The sequence below is a fragment of the Macrotis lagotis genome, chromosome 1 (genome assembly GCF_037893015.1).
Source record: "Macrotis lagotis isolate mMagLag1 chromosome 1, bilby.v1.9.chrom.fasta, whole genome shotgun sequence".
Lineage (NCBI taxonomy): Eukaryota > Metazoa > Chordata > Mammalia > Peramelemorphia > Peramelidae > Macrotis > Macrotis lagotis.
This window is the reverse complement of record NC_133658.1, coordinates 449,564,248-449,585,083: the sequence shown is the minus strand read 5'-3', so window position 1 is coordinate 449,585,083 and position 20,836 is coordinate 449,564,248. Positions and strand designations below refer to the sequence as shown.

The 20,836-nt window shown below is 36.8% G+C and overlaps 1 protein-coding gene across 3 annotated transcripts; it reads left to right on the top strand.

The window, feature by feature from the left end:
• Positions 1 to 1,089: 1,089 nt before the first annotated feature.
• MAPK1IP1L (mitogen-activated protein kinase 1 interacting protein 1 like) lies at positions 1,090 to 16,736 on the top strand. 3 transcript variants are annotated; one of them, XM_074213446.1, is made up of 5 exons: positions 1,501 to 1,661; positions 14,303 to 14,324; positions 14,710 to 15,414; positions 16,494 to 16,544; positions 16,626 to 16,736. In XM_074213446.1, the coding sequence occupies exons 2-4, from the start codon at positions 14,307 to 14,309 to the stop codon at positions 16,503 to 16,505; spliced, it is 735 nt and encodes a 244-aa protein (XP_074069547.1). In that variant the 5' UTR covers positions 1,501 to 1,661; positions 14,303 to 14,306; the 3' UTR covers positions 16,506 to 16,544; positions 16,626 to 16,736. The 3 variants fall into 3 exon arrangements, with proteins under 3 accessions (XP_074069548.1, XP_074069547.1, XP_074069546.1); XM_074213447.1 differs by lacking the exon at positions 1,501 to 1,661 and adding an exon at positions 1,090 to 1,285 and having other exon boundaries at positions 16,494 to 16,736; XM_074213445.1 differs by having other exon boundaries at positions 16,494 to 16,736.
• Positions 16,737 to 20,836: the final 4,100 nt, after the last annotated feature.

Here is a 20,836-nt window from a genome sequence, read left to right as displayed (position 1 = left end):
CAGAGCATATGTATCCATGCCATCTTCTGAAAGTTTGTTTTTGGATTACCTCCACAAAGGATTCTTACATGTGGGCACAATCTCTTACTGGTGAGCAAATTAAAATTCAGAGAATTTAAAGGTAAAAAGAATCTTAAGAATTTTTGATGTAGACACCCAATTTGCTAAACTATAGGTAGTATTGCTAGATATAAAAACAGCTATATATTGCTAAAAATAGCTTAAAGAGTCCTGAATGTGGATAGAGAATAAATATCTATTTGGCACTTTAAGGCTTGCAAAGCACTTTACATGTTCTCTCATTTGAAGTCGGATTTATTCTCAGTTTACAGCTGTGGAACCCGAAGCTCCCAGAGGTTAAGCCACTTGCTAATGCCTTATAGCCACAGGTAGTGTTCCAGGCAGGATTTCAACCCAGCTCTTCCAAATTTCAAATGGGGGAGCAGGGGCTGAACTTCTGGGGATCAATATGTTCGCTTTGCAATTAATTAAGGGTAAGGGAAATCTGTTCAAACTCTTATTTCAGGGGAACTAGGACATAACCGTGACCCTTAAACTGATTTGGGGTTGCAGTGATGGGTGATAACTTTTCAATTAGCTTTCAAAAAAAAAACTTTCCGACACACTTTATTAGTATTAAGATTTTCTCTATAGCTTTCTTAAGTCTGGCGGGCCAACAGCATAGCGAAGCCAGTTGGTAGCCTTGGTTTCTAGCGTAGCTCCCTGAGAATGTTAACAATGGCTCTCCGAAAAGCCGGTAGGAGCCGGTTCTAGCAGAGCCTGGTCTGGATTTGCGATGTGTCCCGATTAGGGCAGGAATTTCTAGCCCCACCCACGGCGGAGCGCAGAAATCCTCCGAGCCCCGCCAAAAGCTCAGGTGGCGCGGGGCGCGGGCGCGGGCGCGGGCGCGGGCGCGCGCGCTGGCTCCAAGCGCGGAAGCGGCCGCAGCGCCGCACGGCCCGAGTCCTCGTGCCCAGCCCCCTCCCTAGCCTCCCCGAGGAAAGGGTGGGAGGGAGAACGGGCTCGGGGAAGCGGAGGGGGCGGGGCCTGCGCGGCGCCGCAGCGACGGCTTCCGCTTCCGGCCGAGGCGGAGGCGGAGGAGGAGGAGCTGGAGGAGGAGGAGCCTTGTGCTCTCTGCCGCTGGTGCCGCCGCCGCCGTTCTCGCTGCCGCTGCCCGCTGCCCCCTCTGCTTCCTCGCGCCCTCTCTCTTGGCCCCCGCGTCATCGGCGCCCCCTTCCAGTCGTCGTCGCTTCCGACCGCTCGGTCTGGGGTCCGATCCCGTCTGGTGAGGCCGCCTTGTAGCTCGGGGGGGGGGTGGGGCGCGGGGGCCGCGGTTCGGGAGGGGGGGCTGCCCGCCCTGAGAGCGGGAGGCGCGGCGGGGCCTGTGCCCCCGGGCGGCAGTGACGGCGCTTCGGTCGGCTCCCGCGGGCCGGGCGGCTCGGGGCTGGGCGGGGGTGGGGGTGGGGGCGGCAGAGATGGGGGAGGGGGAGAGGTGTCACGAGCGGTGACGTGCTAGCCTTCGTGACGTCAGAGACACGTCTGGGCGGAAGGACCTGAACAGGTAATTTCCCCTCCCCCCGCGCCTTTCCAGAATACTTGGGGTTTGGGGCCTGGTCGCCCTCCAGCACCGTCCGCTCGCTTCTCCCTTTCCTTACTCTCAGGTACCTTTTGTTTGTTCCTCTTCAGCTGCCACTGGGGATGGGGCGAGTGATGGGCTTTCCATATCACGCTCCCCCTTTATCCATCCCTTCCTTTTGCCCTTCCTTGTATGCACTCTTCCCCCTCACTCAGATTCTCTGTTCGGTTATAAAGAGAAAAAGGGAGTCATTCTGGGAAGCAGTTTTTAAAAAATAACGTCTTTTGAATTGGCACATTCTTTTTAGGTTCTCTTCAGATGACTTAACCCATTGCCATCAAGAAGTAACATACTATTTTGATACGCTCGATTTGAGAAACTATTCAGGACTAGGTGAAAGCAGTATTGTATTCATTTCTCTATCATCCTCGAATTTATGGATTAACATTTACAGTTTTGCCGACTAGCTTAATTAATCATTGATCTTTTTAACTTTCTATATAAATCTTGGATTAAAAATTTCATTGATGTACAAGATTTACCAAAAGTTTTAATGTAATTTTAAGCTATTAAGGGATGAAGCTACACAAAGGCTTTTGGGTATAAATTTCAGATTAAAATTTTCATTGATGTACAAGATTTACCAAAAGTCTTAATGTAATTTTAAGCTATTAAGAGATGAAACTACACAAAGACTTTTGGCGTACACTAAACATTATTAAACAGTGGCCTTTAAAAGAATCAGTTTGTGTGGCTGATGGATCTCAGTGTTGGTATTTAATTTTACTTTTATTGATTACTTTTTTTTTAAACCAGTATTTCCACTCTCCCCCCCTTTACAACACAATAAAAAAACGAAAAATGAGCAGAACTGTCCTTAACATCAATCAAGTCTTACTTTTTTGTGGCCAAACTTGATGATTATATAATTTAATACAATTCAAATTCCTTTGTTATTCCTTCCATCGTCTTTAATGTTATTTTCCTAGTTTTGTTTACATCAATTTATAGTGCCTCCCTTTGCTTCTTTATATTCGTTTTTTTTTACAAGGCAATAGCATTCATGGACCATAATTTAGCCATTCCTTACTCAGGGTGCACCTTGTTCCCTGTTCTTTGATAGTCTGAAAAGTACTGCTGGTGATTATTTTGGGGTTTTATGGAACCTCTCTTATTAATTTAACTGTTTAAACCAGATTTTCCCACAGAATTCTGGGATTCTGCAAAGGATAAAAGGTATGAAGGAGATTAAAAGAGGTCATGATATTTAACTTTCTGCTTACAGTTAGTATCAAGGCAGGTCGAATTGGGACTGAAAAATAATTTCTAGTAGTACTTAGGTCTTACATTTGGCTCATCTGAAATTAGGAAGAACAATTAAAATCTAGACTCAGATACTCAATAACTGTGAACCTTGGGAAATGTCTTAACTATTGTCTGCCTCAGTTTCCACATCTGAAATGGGAATAATAATAGCACTTCTAGGATATTTATAAGGACAAAATGAAATAATATTTATTCACACTTTGTAAATCTTAAAATTATGTAAATGCTTACTCTTATGACATTTACAGTCTGTGTTCTCTACTAAAGTTATTGGTGTCTGCATTCTATAGATTTTGGTGACATTGGTCATTGTGAATACTTGGTCAAAATTAGGAAATCTAAAGAGAAAGGAAAGCAAAACTGTTAATAACCAAACAACCTAAACTCAGACAACAAAACAAATTTCATCCACCCACTTCATCATTGGCTCCAATGTGGAACAATGCAAACATGACAACAATTGTCTACTATTAGGAAATCCAAGTCTCAAAGGATAATGTATCTTATGTTACCAGTTTTTACAAAATTGTTTACAAATTATAAAAAATATTTACAAGAGAAAAAGTTGAATTAAAAAGTTCATGTTTTAATGGAAATGTGATGAATGAAAACCATCCCCTAGACTACTGAAAATTATTATATAGCAGTGGATATAGCACTTGCCCTGGCCTGAAGAGGACCTGAGTTCAAATTTGGAATCATACATTTAATAGTTATTTAGCTGTGTGACTTTGGACAAGTCACTTAACCACATTGCCTTGCAAAACAGCAACAATTATTGTAAAGACATCTTTCAGAGATGAACTACCCCATTTAAGGGGCAGCTTGGTGGCCCAGTAGATAGAGGATTGACCTTGGAGTCAGGAGGATGGGAGTTTGAATCTGGCTTCAGACACTTGCCGCTTACTAGCTGTGTGACTTTATCCCTGATTGCCTCGCATCCAGGGTCATCTCCAGTCATCCTGATTCATATCTGGGCACTGGACCCAGGTGACTCTGGAGGAGAAAGTGAGACTGGTGACTTAAGCACAGCATTCCCCTCACTCAAATCCAATTGTGTGCTTGTCATGACATCACCACCCTGATATCCTGGTTTTCTTTGAAAATAAAGGACAGGGTCAGCTAGGCAGTGAATAGAGCACCAGCCTTGGATTTGGGAGTACCTGGGTTCAAATCCGACCTCAGACACTTAATAATTACCTAGCCCTGTGTGGCCTTGGGCAAGCCACTTAACCCCCATTGCCTTGAAAAATCTAAAAAAAGAAAGAAAGAAAATGAAGGACAAAAAAACTTGAACCCCATCTGATACCGTTCATAATTACAAAATACTATTAGCAAACAACCCACATCTATTTCACTAATGATTTTTGTACTTTAGTTAGAATTTGATTTAAAAATGGATCTGAAAGTGGGTTTTTGTTTTTTTTGCTTCTTGGTATCAGTAACAATTTTTTAGATCATTTTATAAACCCTTCAAAATTTTAGCTCAAATTTTGTTTTAAAGGGAAATGTTTTAGTGCTGCCAAGGTTCAGGACTAGTGCCTTAGAATGGCACTTTTGTGTTGAAAAGCGTCTTTAGACTGAGGAAAGTAATTTTTTTTTTGCAAGGCAATGGGATTTAGTGACTTGCCCAAGGTCACACAACTAGGTAATTATTAAATGTCTGAGGCCACATTTGAATTCATGTTCCCTTTATTCCAGATTAGTGCTCTATCTGCTACACCACCTAACTGAACCCAGGAAAGGAATTCTTTTTTTCCCCCCCAAATAAGTAAACTTTTAAAAAAAAATTATTTTTTTAATTTTACAATTTTTCTCCCAATCTAGCTTCCCTCCTCTCACTTGCCACAGAAGGCAGAATGATAGTCTTTCCATTGTTTCCATGCTTTACATTGATCAAAATTGAATGTGTTGAGAGAGAAATCATCCTTAAGGAAAAAATAAAATATAAGAGAGAGCAAAATTACATAGTACATAAGACAATTGTTTAAACTTGAAAGTAATAGTCTTTGGTCTTTGTTTAAACTCCGCAGTTCTTTCTCTGGAAACAGATGTATTCTCCTTTGCAGATACTCTAAAATTGTCCCTGATTGTTGCACTGATGAAATGAGCAAGTCCAATAATATTGAGGATCAACCCCATGTTGTCATTTTTTTAGGGTGTACAGTGTTCTTCTGGTTCTACTCATCTCACTCATTGTCAGTCCATACAAGTCTTTCCAGGCTTCTCTGAATTCCCATCCCTCTGGTTTCTAATGGAATAGTATTATTCCATAGCATACACATACCACAGTTTGTTAAGCCATTTCCCAATTGATGAACATTCACTCAGTTTCCAATTCTTTGCCACCATAAACAGCTGTTAGGAATATTTTTGTACAAATGTTTTTACCCTTTTTCATGATCTTTTCTGGGTATAGACCCATAGTGGTATTGCTGAATCAAAGGGTGTGCATAGTTTTATTACCCTTTGGGCATAATTCCAAATTGTTCTCCAGAATGGCTGGATCAGTTTGCAGCTCCACTAGCAATGCCTTAGTGTTCCAGATTTCCCATATCCCTTCCTACATTGATCATTGTCCTTTCTGGCCAGTCTAAGGTGCGAGGTGGTATTTCAGAGGTGCTTTAATCTGCGTTTCTTTAATCAGTAGTGATTTAGAGCAATTTTTCATATGACTATACATGGCTTTATTTCCTCATTTGTAAATTGCCTCTGCATATCCTTTGACCATTTGTCAATTGAGATGGCTTTTTTTTTTATAAATTTGACTCTGTTCTCTATATATTTTAGAAATGAGTCCTTTGTCAGAAATACTAATTGTAAAAATTGTTAACCAATTTACTACATTTCTTTTTATCTTGTTACTGTGGTTTTGTTTGTGCAAAAGCTTTTTAATTTAATGTAATCAGGGGCGGCTAGGTGGTGCAGTGGATAGAGCACCAGCCCTGGAGTCAGGAGTACCTGAGTTCAAATATGACCTCAGACACTTAATAATTACCTAGCTGTGTGGCCTTGGGCAAGCCACTTAACCACATTTGCCTTGCAAAAACCTAAAAAAAAAATCTATACAAAACCCATTCATTCCTCAATTCAATGTGATCAAAATTATCTAGTTTGTTTTTAATGATGTTCTCCATCTCTTCCTTGGTCATAAACTGCTTCCCTTTCCTAGGAAAGGAATTCTTAATCATTTTTGTTTCTTGTAGCACTTTGACAGTTTCGTGAAACCTGAAGACCCATTTTCAGAATACTGTCTTTAAATGCATAAAATACATGTAATTACAAAGGAAAGCAATTTTATTGAACTAGGTTAATCAAAATTTATACATTCATGGACCTCAGATTATAAACCCTATCAGCATGAGCTTTCATTGTAACATTACTAACTGTACTGTGGAAGTTCAATTTAAAACCGTTTAATATGTATTAAATGTGAAATTAAAATAGTAAAAGCACAATCAAAATACTGAAATAATTCAGTTTAATGAAACCAATTCAGTGGATTTATGTTAAATGCCTACTCATATTACCAATGTGGAGCTGCTGTTTAGTCCAGTTCCTTCATTTTACAGAAACTGAGTAAACAAAGCCAAGAAACTGCAGAGCACTCACTAAAATGATAAATCAAAATATATTGTCTATTGTTTCTATAAAAACTTTTAAAAGTAAGCCCTGGTCTACTAAAAAGACATTGTATGTTCAGAGGATACATACAAAGGAATTTGGAAAAGCTTTATGCATCCTCAATTGAACTAAAAAGAACCTAAGGATTCTAAAAAAAGGCCAGAGATTTTTACAATTCCAGCATGGAGAATAGACCATTAATCACCTCATCTAGACTGTTAATGTTAGCTTTTTCTCTAAGTCTCCACTCAAATCCATCCTCAAGCTGCCAAGTTGACTTTTCTAAAGTATTAGTCTGATCATGTCACATCCTTGCTCAGTGATTTCCAGTGTCTCCCTCCAGGATCAAATGCAAACTTTTATTTGATATATTAAACTCTGGCCCTTCATATTTTTCCAGTCTATCACAGTTGATTTCTACACATTCTACCATTCCGTTATACTGGTTTTGGAACATGGCATTCCATCTCTCTCTGTGCCTTTGCACAGATTCTTCCTCATGCCTGGAATGTACTGCCTCCTTACCTTTGTATGTGCCTAAGTATTTTCATATTGTCTTCTCTATTAAAATATAAGCTCCTTGAGGGTTAGGTAATTATTTAAGTGTCTGAGGCCGAATTTGAACTCGGGGACTCCTGACTCCAGGGTCGGTACTCTATCTGCTGCGCCACCTAGCCGCCGGACATAGCATTTAAAAAATGCTTATTGATTGATCTTTGTGGAGTCCGGGAAGATAATTGTTGAAATGACCGATAAACTATAAGGTTTTTGAGGGTAAGGACTGTCAATTTTGAATATGTATGTCCCTGCCTAGCACATTATTTGATGTTTTAGTTTTCAATAGGTTTGTAGATTCTGTTTCCCCATGAACATTTAAATGACTTCTGAGATTTCTTTCAGCTTTCAGAGCCTGTAACAATGTGCCCCCAAGACAAAAGGAAAACCAGTTATGGTGACACTTTGTAATACCCATCAGTAAATGAGTATATTTGTTATGTTGTTAGAAAATTAAAAGAAATGGTGATTGGATTGTTGTGTCCAATCTCCATGCAATTAGAGTTTATTAATATTATAGTTTATATATTGAGTATTAGAAGAAGTGTTAATCATCTTTCTAAAGTGTCATTGCAGTTTTTTCTTTTTGGATATGGAGGATTTTATGGTGACTCACCCTCCTTGTAAGCCCCCATAAAATCCTTCCTTAAAATATAAATTGTTGTAGTCAAGACATCCCCTATGTTTTCCACACCTGAAATGCCTTTTTCATTCTACGCTTATTTCATCATTGGTCTTCTGGTATCTTTTTTGGATCAAGGTTTGGTGGTTTGTGATTTGTGTTGACATTCTAATTGGAGAAAATACACATTTTTCCTAAATTTTTATGATATTGAAGCATAATGACCACCATCTAGACTGTCTTCAGAGTAGAGTTAGAGCAATTTTCCCATTACCCAGGTTGAAGGTAAATTTGTAAGTTAACTTGACATTTTAGTTAGAATAAATGTTTACTATTTTCCATTCTCAGGTGCTTTTGGAAATCATTTTTTTCTCTGGTGGTTCCACAAGTATGCTTTTTAGAGAGATATCTGAAGTCCCCTGTGATATTAATATGCATAGAATTATATTTAATCAGCATGGATATTTGTATTTTAGGGATCTAAATACTGGCATAGTTGATCTTAATATTTTTTCCTTTCTAGTTATGGATAATATCTCTTTTTAAAGTTCAGGCCGAAGAAAGTGTAGAATCCCCTTAATGAGTACTTTTACATTTTCCAGGTTGCTCAGAATGAGAACTAGTCTGGGAATCTCAGACATACTGAGAAATATTGTTACTTCAAAAAGTTTTTGGAGTCATCATTAAATGCTTTTACATACTTTATTACTATCATTCTTCATATATTCAAATAAAATTGTGTCAAGGAAAACTACTTTTTTTAGTTAGTATCAGAACATTAAGATCTAGAATGAAGTCACAAATGTGTCTTTTTTAGACTTTGTCTTTTTTCTGATTGGGGGGTGGGGTAGCTGACACTTAAAGACACTTTAGCTTTTTTGATTCCTAAAAATGACCCTTGATCAGTGAATATAAGGATTAATTTGCACAAGGTGAAATTTAAGGAGTTTTTTCCCTTGGTTCTGTCATCAGATCTAGAATAAGCTTGTTTTCTAAAAATGGATAAGTCAAAGCAAATGTATATACACACACACACACACACAACTGATTGTTTTCTTCCTTAAATAATAGTTCAGATGGTGATGATGATATTGTCGGCTTTATGTTTTTTTGATCTTGCATTTCTTGTTTTTGAAAAGTTCCTTTTCATAGTCTTTGACCATAGCTATAACAATCCAGGGTATCTGTAATAGATACTGTTTTCTATTTTCTTGTGCTAATGCCACTGACATTTCTAGAATTGTGTCAGATGACAGGAAAAGACTTTACTAAAATATACTAGAAAAGCTCTTGTTTCCTTCATTGATTTACAGTGCTACTAAATACAACTTTTAAAATATGACTAGTCAAATAAAATAAATTTCAATATAGGCCATGCCTAAAAAAAAATGCATTTGCATCCCACGTTCAATACCTCAATGGTGGTAGATACCATGAATCCTCTGGAATCATAGTGGGTTATCACATTGATCAAAGTTGTTAAGTTTTCAAGTTGTTTTCTTTACAAATAATATTGGTATTGTATGAATTGTATCAGTTCATACAAGTCTTCTCTGTGAAATCGTTCTCTTCATTATTTATTAAAGCACACTTGCATTTTATTACATTGATATACTATAATTTGATCAACTACTTTCATCAATTGATGAAGATCTCTTTGGTTACCAGTTCTTTGCCACCACAAAAAGCTACTATATTTTTGCACACGAGTCTTTTTTTCTTTAATCTCTTAGAGTATAGATCAAGTAGTGATATTGCTGAGTCTCAGAGGGTATGCACTTTTTATTAACTTTAGAGAAGTAGTTCCAAAGTGGTTTTCAGAATGATTGAACCAGTTTTCTCAAAGATTCTTAAGTTGGGGGTGTTTTTGTTTTTGTTTTGTCATCTTTACTTATGAGGGGAAGGGGGAGGGATAGGACTTTAGAGTTGTTTCAGTTTGCATTTCTTTGATTATTAGTGACTTGGAGCATTTTTTCCCTACATGAGTATTGATAACTTAATTTTTCCTTAGAAAGCTGCCTGTTCATACATCCTCTGACCATTTATCAAAATCTTGAAAGAAAGGAAATGAGACTTTTAAAAATCTAAATCTAGGGGTGGCTAGGTGGCGCAGTGGATAGAGCACTGGCCCTGGAGTCAGGAGTACCTGAGTTCAAATCCGGGCCTCAGATACTTAATCATTACCTAACTGTGTGACCTTGGGCAAGCCACTTAACCCCATTCCTTGCAAAAAGCTAAAAAAAAAAAATCTAAATCTAAAACTGATCAAAAATCTAAAAACTTAAGTGAGATTTCTAGAAGGAAAAAAAATGGGAACCACTCAATACAAGCATACTAAACCTTACTAAAGTATCCATTCTCTGAACTTAGACTGGTCCAACAAATCAATATGTAAAATTCCATTCAGGGAATGAGTAGGTCTTATTCATATAAATTTATCTGTATATTATCTTAGAAATCAAACTTTTATTAGGGGAACTTTGCATTGATTTATGTTCTCATTTGCCTGCCTCTTCTACTAAAGTTGTTTTTAAAAAGGAAAAATGAGTATCACTAAAAAAGTACTTATAAGCCACTAGAACTTTTACCCCCTTTTTTTTGACTGTCCTTTTTTCTTAGAGGCACAGGTGAAAGCAAAATCAAAAACTCTGGCTTCTGATATGGCCAGGAGGGGAGCTAGTTTCATCTAAGAAACAATGCTATGCCAAAAATGGCCCTCAGATTCAGTTTCCATTGCATTTACTTTAAAATATACTGGTGGTAGGTGGCAAGTTTGGGAGAGAATGTTGCAATATCCATTACAAGGTAGCATAAATCTAAACTAAAACTTTAAAGAATTGATTTCATTATGAAAGGAAATGCTTAAATTTCAAAAGTATAAAAATCAAATCATTCAATTCAGGAATAAGATATTCAGACATAGTACAATCACTATGTAGGTGCTAACTTTAAATTTAGATAGTATGGGTTAGGATTTCTGGCAAGGTTCTTATATTTACTGTTTTTATGAAAATTGCATTTCTAAGTCTACCATTGCCCCAGTTAAATAACTTTTTTTTAGTTTTTTTGGTTTTGTTTTGTTTTGCAAGGCAAATGGAGTTAAGTGGCTTGCCCAAGGCCACACAGCTAGGTAATTTTTAGTGCCTGAGGCCCGGATTTGAACTCAGGTACTCCTGACTCCAGGGCCAGTGCTCCATCCAAATGGCCTTTGGTGTTCTCTTTGTCAAGTGAAGACTTAAGTGCTTCCTACAAATAGGACACAGGATCATGTAGTTGCAACCATGGCACAAAATAGTTTCTGTGAAGGAATTGATTTTTAAGGTGAATTTTCTTTGTGTAATTTCTCTTACACTGGATACTCAAAGCTTGTATTGTTTCTGAGTTATTTTCACTGCTGAAGGAAATTGTTTGGGAAAAGAAATTGTTTTCTGATGGTATTAGAGGTATGTGATGATGGGATCACCTCTCTAACATTAGCTAATACGGTCTTTTGGGGGTATAGCATTTCATTCTAGGAAAAAAAGTTTGTGGATCCTGGAATTTCTCTGCAAATTTATGTTGTATCATTCTTTATTAAAGATTTTATTTGAGTTTTGCAATTTTTCCCCCCAATCTTACTTCCCTACCCTTAACCCCACGGAAAGCAATCTGTCAGTCTTTACTTTGTTTCCATGTTGTACATTGATCCAAATTGAGTGTGATGAGAGAGAAATCATATCCTTAAGGAACAAGCAAAAAGTCTAAGAGATAACAAGATCAGACAATAAGATACCTGTATTTTTTTCTAAATTAAAGGGAATAGTCCTTGAACTTTGCTAAAACTCCACGGCTCTTTATCTGGATATAGATGCTATCCTCCATTTGCAGACAGCCCAAAACTGTCCCTGATAGTTGCACTGATGGAATGAGCTAGTCCATCAAGGTTGATCATCGCCCCCATGTTAGGGTGTATAGTGTTTTTCTGGTTCTGCTCATCTCACTCAGCATCAGTTCATTCAAATACCTCCAGGCTTCCCTGAATTCCCATCCCTCCTGGTTTCTAATAGAACAGTATAGTGTTCCATGACATACATATACCACATTTTGCTAAGCCATTCCCCAATTGAAGGACATATATTTGATTTCCAATTTTTTGCCACCACAAACAGGGCTGCTATGAATTATGTTGTATCATTCTTACAGTTATAATGGCTGCAAGTCAAGAACTCCCCCAGGATCTGTATCCCTTAATCATTAGCAATTTGGCATTTGGTCTGCTGTCAACATAATCAGTATGGGGCAGTTAGGTGGCACAGAAGATAGAGCACTGGCCCTGGAGTCAGGAGGACCTGAGTTCAAAACCGGCCTCAGACACTTAATTACCTAGCTGTGTGACCTCGAGCAAGTCACTTAACTTTTGCCTTGCAAAAATAAAAAAAAAATCACTGTGGGTTTAATAACCCTGTCGTTTGGCTCAAGTAAATTGCTATTTAGAATTGAGCAAAATGTGTAGTTTAAATGGTCTCAGAACTGTCAGCTATTCCACTGTCTAAAAAACTATTTGTCCCTTCTTCAAAAAAACCTCATTCACCTTACAGCTTAGGGCTGACTTCACCTTACAGCAGGGTCTATATGAGGATAGGTGGGTCACTGATAACCTTCAACCCCTGTAGAGGCCTTGAATTACCTCCATTATGTGACTGGGCTTGGCTTACAGATCACTCCCCTTCAATGTTTTTTTTTTAAGGTTTTTGCAAGGCAATGGGGTTAAATGGCTTGCCCCAGGCCACTCAGCTAGGTAAACTCATGTACTTCTGACTCCAGGGCCCTTGCTCTATCCATTGTGCCACCTAGCTGCCCCACCCTTCAATGATTTTTAAATTCTTTCTCCCTTGACCTGTTTTCAGATCATTATAGGAAATAAACCATTATTTTAAAAAAACTTTTTTTCAGTCTTACAGTTTTGTTCTGGTATTTGTTGTTGTTTTTGGAGTTGTTTGGTACATTCTAATTTTTTAGAGTATCTATTTCTTGGTAAATTTTAGCCTCCGTTGTATTAAGTTTTATTTTCCTTCTCATTCTAGAATTCTCACTTGGTTTATAATAATTTATTTACTTAAATCTCATTTCCTTTCTTCCATTCTTTTATCTGAGACCTTCCTTGTAGTTAATAAAGTTTTTCTTTTCTCCTGAATTTTTGTCTTAGAATTATAAACATTTCTTTGACTGCTATTTCCATCCTTCCTGAATTGGAGTAAGATTGGGGTAAGATACCATATGCTCCTGAACCTTTGGATAGGATTTTGGGGTCCAGTTTGTAAAATGATAGCTCTTAAACTTCATCTGTGTTACCTAATATTAAACTGATCTGTATTACCTGAATTTCTGTCACTAGATTTCTTCCACTAGATTCTGGGCTCAGAGTTCTACAGCTCACAGGGTACTGGCAAATTGTTCCAGATTCTCCATGGCTCAGGTCAACTCCCTGAAATTTTGTCCATCCCTAGGATAGTACAGCTACTCTCCACCTTCCACCTCACTAAACTACGCTGTCTCCACATCAGAGTATCAGACTGTTAGGACTTTCTCATTAGAGACTTCATTTTTTTGACTTCTTGATACTCAGTGCAGCAAACTATACAGGTGTCCTCATAAAGTTGTGTTCTCTAGTAGAAAACTTCCAAGCACTGCTTTCACCCCAAGTTTTCTGTGTTCCTTTTTTTTTTTAAAGGTTTTTGCAAGGCAAACGGGGTTAAGTGGCTTGCCCAAGGCCATACAGCTAGCTAATTATTAAGTGTCTGAGACCAGTGGATTTGAACCCCGGTACTCCTGACTCCAGGACCTCCAGGACCTGTGCTTTATCCACTATGCCACCTAGCCTCCCCTGTGTTCCTTTTCTAACAGTTTCTGTCTCACTGGGTTATTGTGAATAGCAAATGAGATATTTATAAATGTGGCATGGAAAAGGCACTTGATAAATGCTTATTCCCTTTGCTTCTTCTGGCTGACCCCTGCTGCAAACATGGATTTGATGGGTATACAAATAGTTTTTCACTGCATTTCTTGATCATTTTGAGGCATATTACTCTTAATAAAAAATCTTTCTGTAGTATTTAAATGGGCCCTGGATGATTCTGCTCTTGTTCAGTTTGTTGTCTTTACTGGAAGTCTTATCGGTTGTGAATGATTTTATTCATTTATTTTAATGTAAAAAATACCTTGAAATTTGAATGATTAGGTAAATATACTTAGATAAACATAAGCTATTACAAGATCATTTTGAATTTGAAGGAAATTTCTAAGCCATTTCAACCAACCTCAACAGTGAAGAGCCTCTACACATCCTTCCAACTCTCTCAACTGTCTAATCCATAAAGATAGTCTCCTTTGTAAGATTTTACAAAGGAGACCATCTTGGTTGTTTTGAAATAATATACAAATTATAATGTTTATAATTTAATAGGTTTCATTTTCATACTTTTAAAGACCTTATCTTGAAATTTTAAGGACATGAACTTAAAATAAGCAAGTCATTTATGAAATAAAACTGATCTCTGATAAATGTTCTACTTCTTATCTAAGAATTATCCCTGAAATATTTTTCTTTTTTTCTTTTTCAGGAAAATGTCTGATGAATTTTCAGTAAGTTAATTTATTTATCTTTTGTATCATTTTAATGAATAATCAAACTTCCTTAAAAAATGAACACAAACATGACTGGAACCATAGAAGCATTTTCAAAAAGATATTTTATTCTTCCATTTTATTAAATAGATCTATTAAAGTTTCTGTGGGAAATTTTTACTTGAAAAAGTACCTGTTTTGATTTTTAATGGGATGATGGTAGTGGGTTGTATTTTTTTAAAACAATTCTGCTTGCATTAAGCTAAATAGCTCCTAAAGCTATAAAATAGCTTTAGAAGACACAAAATTTTAGTAGATGGGATTTTTTCATCATTGCATTTATCTATTGGGATGTCATCTCTATTGAGAAAGATAGCAAAAACATTTCTGCTTTGTTTTCTAGTTGGCAGATGCTCTACCAGAACATTCACCTGCCAAAAATTCCTCTGTGAGCGGTACAAAACCTGGTCAACCACCACAGGGCTGGCCAGGTTCCAATCCTTGGAATAACCCAAGTGCTCCACCTTCTGTGCCATCTGGACTTCCACCAAGTGCATCACCTTCCAGTGTGCCTTTTGGACCTTCGCCCACAGGAATATATCCCTCAGTGCCTGCTGGACCACCCCCTGGACCACCCGCACCCTTTCCTCCCTCTGGACCATCTTGTCCTCCACCTGGTGGTCCTTATCCAACTCCATCTGTGCCAGGTCCTGGCCCTACAGGGCCATATCCTACACCAAATATGCCTTTTCCAGAGCTTCCAAGACCTTATGGTACACCTACAGATCCAGCTACAGCTGGTCCCCTAGGGCCATGGGGATCCATGTCTTCTGGACCATGGACACCAGGAATGGGAGGGCAGTATCCTACACCTAATATGCCATATCCATCTGCAGGGCCATATCCTACTCCTCCCCAAGCACCAACGACAGCACCACCTATTCCATGGGGAGCTGTCCCACCTGGAGCATGGGGACCACCAGCACCAGCTCCATTCCCTGCACCTATGGGATCATATCCTGCACCAGGACTCTATCTTACTCCTAATAATCCTTTTCAAGTGCCTTCTGGACCTACTGGTGCTCCACCAATGCCTGGTGGTCACCATGTGAGTATTTAACTTAATATTTCATGGTAATTAAAAGATTACTTTCTCTTCAGCTGTTGATGAAATATTTAGGTGGGCATTATTAAGGACTTCTAGATATATTTGTGAGACTGGGATCGGGAGAGAAGAGGCAGGAGGGACAATATTATGATTGGAATCATTTCCCCTCTACTACAGAACTGGGAGAGGGAGGTGAGGGTTCCATGTCTAAAACACCCAACTCTTGGGGCAAGTGTTACTTTTCTTTGTTAGTAGTTTCACTAAAAGGAAAATGAACTTTTGAACTATCTAAATAATTTTTATTAAAAGCATTTAGCCAGAAGCAAGGCTAAAATAGCCTCATCTCTATAGTTTTAACTTTTGAATCTCATGGGCTTCATTGGAGGCAGGAAGAAGGTAAAGCCCAAATTTGTGATTTCATCTGTCAGTCAATAAACATTTATTAATTGCCTACCATATGCCAGGCACTATTCTAAGAGCTGAGAGGATATAAAGAGGTAAAAGACAGTACTTGCTCTCAGTGAGCTCACAATCTGACTAGGAAATACATACAAACAAGCTATTTACAGGTTAGATAGGAAATAATGAAAAGAGGGAAAGCATTAGAATTCAGAGAGGTGCTGGTTTCTGTAGATGATGAAATTTTATTTGGAATTGTACTCAGTTCCTTATCAATTGACACCTAGAGGCTAAGTGACTTATCCTTTGTCATAAAGCTATTTGTGTGAGATGAGGAGCCCATATTTTCCTTACTTCAAGGTGACAGACGGTCCTGGCCATCAAACCCACCAAACTGCCTTTCATTGACTTCATACGGGGAATGTTTTATATGCACACACAGTAGTGTTTTTCTCACTAGAGAATTTAGTCCTTGGGAAATAGTCTACCATACCCAAAAGAAAGTAAAATCCCTGTCATTGTTTTTTTTCTGAATAGCTTTGGTATGTTATTCATTTTCTTAATTGTCAAAAAACAAATCCATTCCCGTACTTTTTTGAACCACCCAAAATGGTATTACTGAGAATACTAATTTGAACAAAATCTAGAATTTGACACTTCCCCACTTTTTTTTCTTACAGTCTTACCATTGAATTTTTGATGGACATTGAGACGGCTCTCTACTTTCCAGAGTATGTGTGTATGTATGTATGTATGTGTATACAGTATATGTGTATGTATGCATATACACACATAAAAAATTCTGGTTTCAGTGCTCTTGGGACATTTCACAGAAAGAGATTCAGACAACTCAAAAGAAGACTCGACTCTTGGACCTGGATATACACTTGGAATAAATAGAGATGATATCATAAACTTTAAAATTATTCATATGTATTTTTCATTTGTTGTACTAAGGGAAATCAAAGTAATTAAGTATATTGACTAACTTGATAGAATTTGTGGAAAATTCATTTTTTTTTTAATTATGAAACCACACTTAAGAAATCTTTGTGGATGTGGATACTAATTATCTATAACTTGTTGGAAATTATTTCAAAATTTTTTGACATCTTTGTTTCCCTGAATAAATATATTTCTGACAAATCATTTTGCCATATGTTAAAAAAAAAGACCAAATAAATGCCTCTTGAGCATTTTGAACAGTATTGTCTACAGAGTAAACTTTGTGCTCCTGGGTTATAATTCTGGAGTAAATGTTTAATAATGAGTTATGAATTAGTGCTTATCAAGTCTTGAGAGTGTATTTGCTAGTGTGCATATCCTTGAACACTGAATATTAAATATTCTTGCTTTCTACCAGCTATCATTCTGAGTTATTTTAGTTTTTGTTTTTAGTAATTTAAGTTGTAATTTTAAAATTAGTCATCCGTGGAGCCTGCCAGAAACCTTTGTTTATTCATGCTAACATATCCAGTGACATAGCCTCTGTGGTGACTCTTAACTGTGTGATGAGTTACTGACATTATTGAGGATGAAGACTCAAGAAATGGCCTTTTTTTTCCCAAAGAGGAGTCCTGGGAATTGATTTGCATCAGCAGGTTTTCTCATTCCTACAGAACTTCGATGGTCCCTGAGGATTTCTTTGGTTACAAAATGGAATTTTCCTTTATATGTTCCTTGATATGGAGAACTAGTGACATTCTTACATCGTCCCCAACAATGTGCAGCTAATTTATCATATTTATAGAACCTTATGTATTGAAGACGTTCTTCTCCCAAAGTCTCATAAAAACTTTTTTTTGTTTTAAGTGTTTTAAGTTCTTTATAAAATACTTGAGGCAAAAAAAGAATTGAGTGCCTTCCCTTAAGAGAATGCTCTCCAAATACTAATATCAAATATACATTTATGTGTAGAGTATATGAGACATAGAAGTAATGTTTCCATTTGACTTCAAATTCAGCTTTTATTTTGTGGGAAACCTGCAGACTGTTGCTTCATCTCAACCACATTGCCAAATTTGGACTAGTTGACAGTTGAAAGTGGACATCAATAAGTATATTTGTCAGGCTATTTTAAAATATAATGTTCTTCATTTAGTAATGAAAAGTGTTGAGAGTTATTGAATAATTATTGGGAAAAGGCATGCATACTGGGGCACTGATTACTTTTTAGATCTAAAAAATTACTCTTAAAATTTTAAGAATGCCAAATACTGCCAATTTAACATTATAACTACCTCTTAGAAATAAAGTAGATTAATAATACTTTTGAGAGTAGCTTTCAGTGATCCCTTATTTTAAATAAACTATATAAAGAATTTCAAGCATTTTAAATAAGAATGAAATAGGGAAGTAATTTGATATAACATAAAGCCTAGAACTTTAAGTATTTTAGACTGCAAGTACATCATTAGATTAGGGCCAGTAGCTCTTCTAAAATGTGATATCATTCTTAATTTTTTTTTCACACCTTTGCAATCCAAAGTAATATGAGCATTTGGAAACCCTTTTGGCAAGTAGTTGGAGAATCTAACCTATCTCTAGTGTTTCTGCTAAAAAGGAATAGGAGAAGAAGATATTTCTTTCAATCCTTCAATTAACTGGAGTTTTTTTTTATCAAAGTGCCCATACCTCTTTAGGGAATGTCTGCTTAACTAACAGCTTAAAGTATGCTGATAATATTTAAGAACAACAAAAGGCAACTTTTAGTGGAGGGGATAGAACTAGCTAGCTAAGATGGGATACTAGAATGATGGAATTGGGGGTAAACTGAAGTGAGAAAACCTCAGAACTTTTGACTTCCTCATTTTGCCTAAGACTGACTACCACTAAAAATCCTTTGAGTTTGTCACTTTTATATATTTCTACATAGGCACACAAATATTCCTTAGCTTAGCTATTGGCCTTCTAGGTAAGTATGTAAAGACCCAGTTGAAGAAAGAAGTGAAGAAAATTTGGGTATCAACTAGTGTAGAATCAGAAACTCCCCAAATATGGAACAAATTATTGGTGTCTCTACAGGTTTTATTAGCTTAAAACTTAAAACTCCATTTTATAGTAACTTACCATAGTGATCAGCATGATCACAGTTCCCCTTCCTCACCAACACTTTTCAGCTTGGCCTATCCTTTTTGTCTGAAAATCCAACTCTGTTTTATCATGTAAATCCATGGAGAGGCTGGATTTGCTTTGCCATAAACTTTGTCAGTTGTGAGGAATGCCTTTAACCATGTTGATGCACTTTCTTTGAAAGTATTTTCCAAAATGGAAGCTCAGAACTAGGACAGAAAAGCAGAGGCCAGCAATGTTTTTAGGGAAAGAATGAAATTTGAGGAAAAAGGAAGATTTTGGAACAGGAAGAAAATTGAAAAAAAAACTATTCTCAGAACAATTTTTAATGAATAAGTCAGGATATAAGGTCAGTAAACTAAAGAGAATTGGTGTAAATTGAACTTGTGACAGTAACAAGAGAAACTGTTTAGACCTTGGCAAATTGGATTGAATTGGCATTTGGTTGCAAAAATAGAATTAAAAAACAGCAACTGAGTCATTCCATAGTTAGGGATAGTTATGGTGTACACAAGATTTCTGGAATAGAATTCAGAATTTTGGAATAAATGTACAAACAATCATTGAGTTTGGAAATGATTAGATAATAGCTTAAAATATAAAATTAGAGGAAATGATTTTTTAAAGGTTTTAAAAATAATTTGTTACTACTTGTCTCAGGCCTACCTATATAATTTTAATTCTAAAAGGGACTCTATATTAAAGGTATATTTGGAAAGGAGTTTTCCCTAGAAGAGGACTCAATTAGTATCCGTTAATATTTGTAAAGGGGGTATTTTCAGCTACCCTGCCCTATTTTGTGAAGTGTCATTAGTTGAGTATCAGATTAGCTATCATTTGAGAACAGACAAAGTAGGTGTGAAATTTCTCTAAATTGAGAACCTTGGAATGTTTTGACATAAGAATTTTTTTTTCCTATTTTAACTTTGCCAATAAAATCTATTGGAAAAATAGACAAATGAATATAAAAACTCATGGTTTAAATTTGAAACAGTTCTGTGATACTTGCATAATTCTCAATTCCCTATGCTTCATAATAATCCATGCCAATGGTGATTTCTTCACCCTAAATAATAGAGTTGGATTTAATTTCACAGTTTAAAAGTAAACACTCGTAATTAATCGCTGAAGAATTAAAGCTATTTTAAAAGCATCAACTTCAAACAGATAAGTATATTTGCATGACTTCTCTATTCAAATAATAAACTCTACTAGGGTTAAGTTTCAAGGAATTCAAATAATAAACTACTAGGGTTAAGTTTCAAGGAATAGTGAATTTTTACTAGGTTATAATGTAATCTTAAGAAACTTATTTGGGGGCAGCTAGGTGGTGCAGTGGATAGAGCACTGGCCCTGAAGTCAGGAGTACCTGAATTCAAGTTTGACCTCAGACCTTAATAATTACCTAGCTGTGTGGCCTTGGGCAAGCCACTTAACTCCATTACCTTGCAAAAAAAAAAAATTGGTATTAAAGATAAACACTATCTTATCTGTATAATTTCAGCCAAATATAAGATTGTTAATAGAATATTTGATGCTTGAAAATAGACTGAAATTAAAACTCTTCTAATTAAAGTTAATTTTGATATAAGGCAAAATTTTCCAATTAAAAATGTCCCAAAGTGAAATGGACTGTGCTGTAGAGTAGTAAGTTGTTACTTCTCCATCACTGGAAGTGTTCGAGTAGTGGTTAGGTGACCATTTCTCAGGATGCTTACTCATCAGGGATTTTGGAGAGGAAATTAGTATTCAGGTATGGATTAAACTAGTTGATTTTTTGAGGTCCCTTCTAATTCTAAGGTTCTGTATGGTCTAAGAAAATAATATTTACCTTCATCCTTCCCTTGGTTGCTAATGACAAGGATGACACTGATAAATAGATGCTAGTTTGTCATTATGTGTAAACAAGTTCTGAGTGTATGCGCTACAAAATCTGTATTTTTCCTTGTAT